Raw genomic sequence first — 3240 nt, forward strand, 5'->3', positions numbered from 1 at the left:
AAATTAGGTGTTTTTTGGGGTCATTTTTGGATTATAGCAAACTTGTACCAGTACAAGTGATTAGATGGATCAGACTCGATGATTGAGTCAGATGTGAGGTATCACGTATACATTTTAGTTTTTAACATAGTTTGGTCCCTTCACGTTATTATGTTATTAGTCTAAATAATTAATATTGATAACTATATCAATCGAAACATTAATGCCAATTTTTGTTAAAAACACTATTCAAGCAACTTTTTTTTATCATGATGTGTGCTTTTAAGAAAAATCCTAATAAATATTTATAATATTATTTTTATTGTTAAATGGTTAGCCAGGAATTTTTTTAAATTTATAAACGTCACCATATGATTTAATAGATAAATGTACAAACTGTATAAAAATTTAAAATATATGTTAACTTCAACTTTTGACTTTATAATTTAATACAAGTGCATCAATATTAACTAAAATAAGATCAAACACACTAAAATTTTGACCCGAAGAATACGATATCAATTATGATAATACAAATGGGTTTCCGTCACATGGTACTCCCTGAGACCCGCATGGTCAACCTCCTGTGGCCAACCTCCTCAATTATTTATATGATCCAATCGATCATAATGAGAAGCTCCATAAGATTCTCATTGGCAGGGGGACAAGTGGGTTGCACAAGGAACAAGTCGCACCCTTTCACACTCTCTTGCAACTGAACATAAATCTCACCATCAGCAAAACGCTTTATCTTGATTTTCCCAAGCTCCAGACCCATATAGCATGCGATTTCCTATCCAATATAGAAAAAGCAATAGCGGGAATTACACAACTCATATTCCTGTATACCTAAATACTTATTAGATATCTAATCTAAACAATCTAAATGAAAGAAAAGAGAGGGTTGAATTGGATCTAAAACCTGAGCAAGAGCAGGATTAGCAGTGCCAGAAAATATACAGAGCCTAGTGTCGTGTTTGTTGATATCGTTTTGGAAATGGGAATTAGGGGACAAGAAGGTTGGAAACGCAGGATCAGAGGCGAGGAGAGGAAAGTGAGGCTTTCCATTTTCGAACTTCAAGGGCTCCACCATGCTACACCTCTAGAAATAGGGAAACCCAGATTTTAGCTCCTGAAATTTTATTAGAAAATTAAGAAAAAAACACATATGCAAGTCAAAGATATAATTATTAAGTCCCTCAAAAAGCATGCAATGGAGTTATACACCTGCGTAAGACGTCTAAGATATCTTAATTGTGAGAAGAAAGGAGGAGAGCCAGATCTGGGAATATCTTCAGGCATTGTGAGAAGAGGCTGAGAAGAGCAATCGCAAAGGCAAGGTGGGCAAGTGTTGGAAGTGTGGCTGAAGGCTACTAATCCTTCCATGAAATGCCAATAGACACAACCCCACCTTCATCGCCGCCGTCTGGTTCACTGCCATTTCTTCTATCTCAGAGTCTAACTGGAAACCAAATCAAGACTGCTGCTGGAGAGTTTATTGACTGAAAAGAGCAACGGAGGGGGTGAGATTGGGGATGTTTTGAGGATACCGATTTTAGGGGAAAAAATTAGGGATTCCAGAAGTGCGAAATTTGGGATAAAACTGCGTCTTTTGTGGCGTTTTTTTACCATTATTGTAGCCTTCTATGGCATCTTTTATAAAAACACCACAAAAATTATTTTATTTTAAATAAAACGACACGTTCTACTAAAAGTTTTTTATATTATTTGTTAAAAATTATTAATTAAATAATTTTATAAAATATTTATTATTACTATTTTTTATAAAATAATTTTTATAAATAAAAAATTAAGTACTCTAAAAATAAATATCGTGTATTTTAATAAAAAACAAATAATTAAATGGCTGTAATTAATTATTAAGTTAAAATTATCCAATATAAGCAATCAATCTCTCACATATTAAATTTTTACTAAAGATTAAGACGTTAATCATGATTTTATATTATTTTTTTCCGATCTAATCTCCACTTCATTAGAGATATTTCTTCCTAACTAAAATATAACTATTTTTCTAGAATTCGATGTGGAATAATTTTAGTTTTTGTATTTTATTTTTATTTGTTATAATCTAGTCCTATCCAAAATAGATAGTTACCGATCCATATCAATGATCTGTTACTTTTTATTTATTTATTTATCAATTTTTTTTAAATCTAATATTTAAATATACCAAAAGTATTAATTGATTGTAAAAAATTTCACCATTTAACGAATCTTAAGTAAACCTTAAATCCTAAACCATTTAATATATATAAAGTTTATCTATTATCTCTTAAATAATTTAAACTATAATCATAATTTTAATATATTAAAATTAATATTATCTTTTTTACAATTATATAAGAAATTATTTAATGTATAAATTAAAAAACACTAATTAATCTAAACCCTAAATCCCTAACCCTTAACCCCATAACCCCTAAACCTTAAACCATAAAACATAAACCCTTAACCCTTAACCCCTAAACCTTAAACCCCAACCCCCTAAAACTTAAACCCTAACCCTTAACCCATAAACCATTAACCATAATCCTTAAACCCATAATCCATAAACCTTACAATAGTAACTCATAAACATTAAACCCTTAACCATAAACCCTAAACTATAATGATAATTAATTCAATATTTTAAAATTAATACTTAAAATTAATACTATCTCTTTTACAATTATATAAGAAAATATTTAACATATAGATTAAAAAACAATTAGTCATATACCAAAAATCTTTAAAATTATTTTAAATAATAGCATTTTAATTTTTTTCATTTTTTGTGCCGCTAAAGATCGAGTATTAGCGGCATTTTTTAAAAAACGCTGCTAAAGATCACTAAAATCTCAATACAAAACGATGGCATTTTACAAAATTATTTTGCGGCCAAAAGATCGAGTATTAGCGGCGTTTTCTAAAAAGCGCCGCTAAAGGTGTACATATAGCGGTGTTTTTAAAAAAACGCCGCTAATACTCGATCTTTAGCGGCTTTTTTAAAAAGCGTAGCTAAAAATGCCGCTAATACTCAATCTTTAGCGGTGTTTTTAAAAGGCGCCACTAATGCTCGTTCTTTAGCGGCATTTTTCATTCAAACGCCGCTAAAAACGCCGCTAAAAACCTGTTTTGCTGTAGTGAAATCAGAGACTTTGAAACATCAACAGCTATATACTTATTTCCGTGGATGTGTATATAAAGATCGTAACTACAAGACTTGATTTTCAGTGGGCCGCAACTCCCTTGCTTCTG

At 30.7% G+C, this 3240-nt stretch overlaps 1 protein-coding gene across 1 annotated transcript; it reads right to left on the reverse strand.

The window, feature by feature from the left end:
- Nucleotides 1-395: 395 nt before the first annotated feature.
- LOC107888284 (ribose-phosphate pyrophosphokinase 1) lies at nt 396-1657 on the reverse strand. Its single transcript, XM_016812346.2, has 3 exons — nt 1207-1657; nt 902-1081; nt 396-772 (listed from the first exon to the last, which is right to left on the reverse strand). The coding sequence occupies exons 1-3, from the start codon at nt 1363-1365 to the stop codon at nt 587-589; spliced, it is 525 nt and encodes a 174-aa protein (XP_016667835.2). The 5' UTR covers nt 1366-1657; the 3' UTR covers nt 396-586.
- Between the last annotated feature and the right edge of the window lie 1583 nt (nt 1658-3240).

The sequence above is a fragment of the Gossypium hirsutum genome, chromosome A11 (genome assembly GCF_007990345.1).
Source record: "Gossypium hirsutum isolate 1008001.06 chromosome A11, Gossypium_hirsutum_v2.1, whole genome shotgun sequence".
Classification (NCBI taxonomy): domain Eukaryota; kingdom Viridiplantae; phylum Streptophyta; class Magnoliopsida; order Malvales; family Malvaceae; genus Gossypium; species Gossypium hirsutum.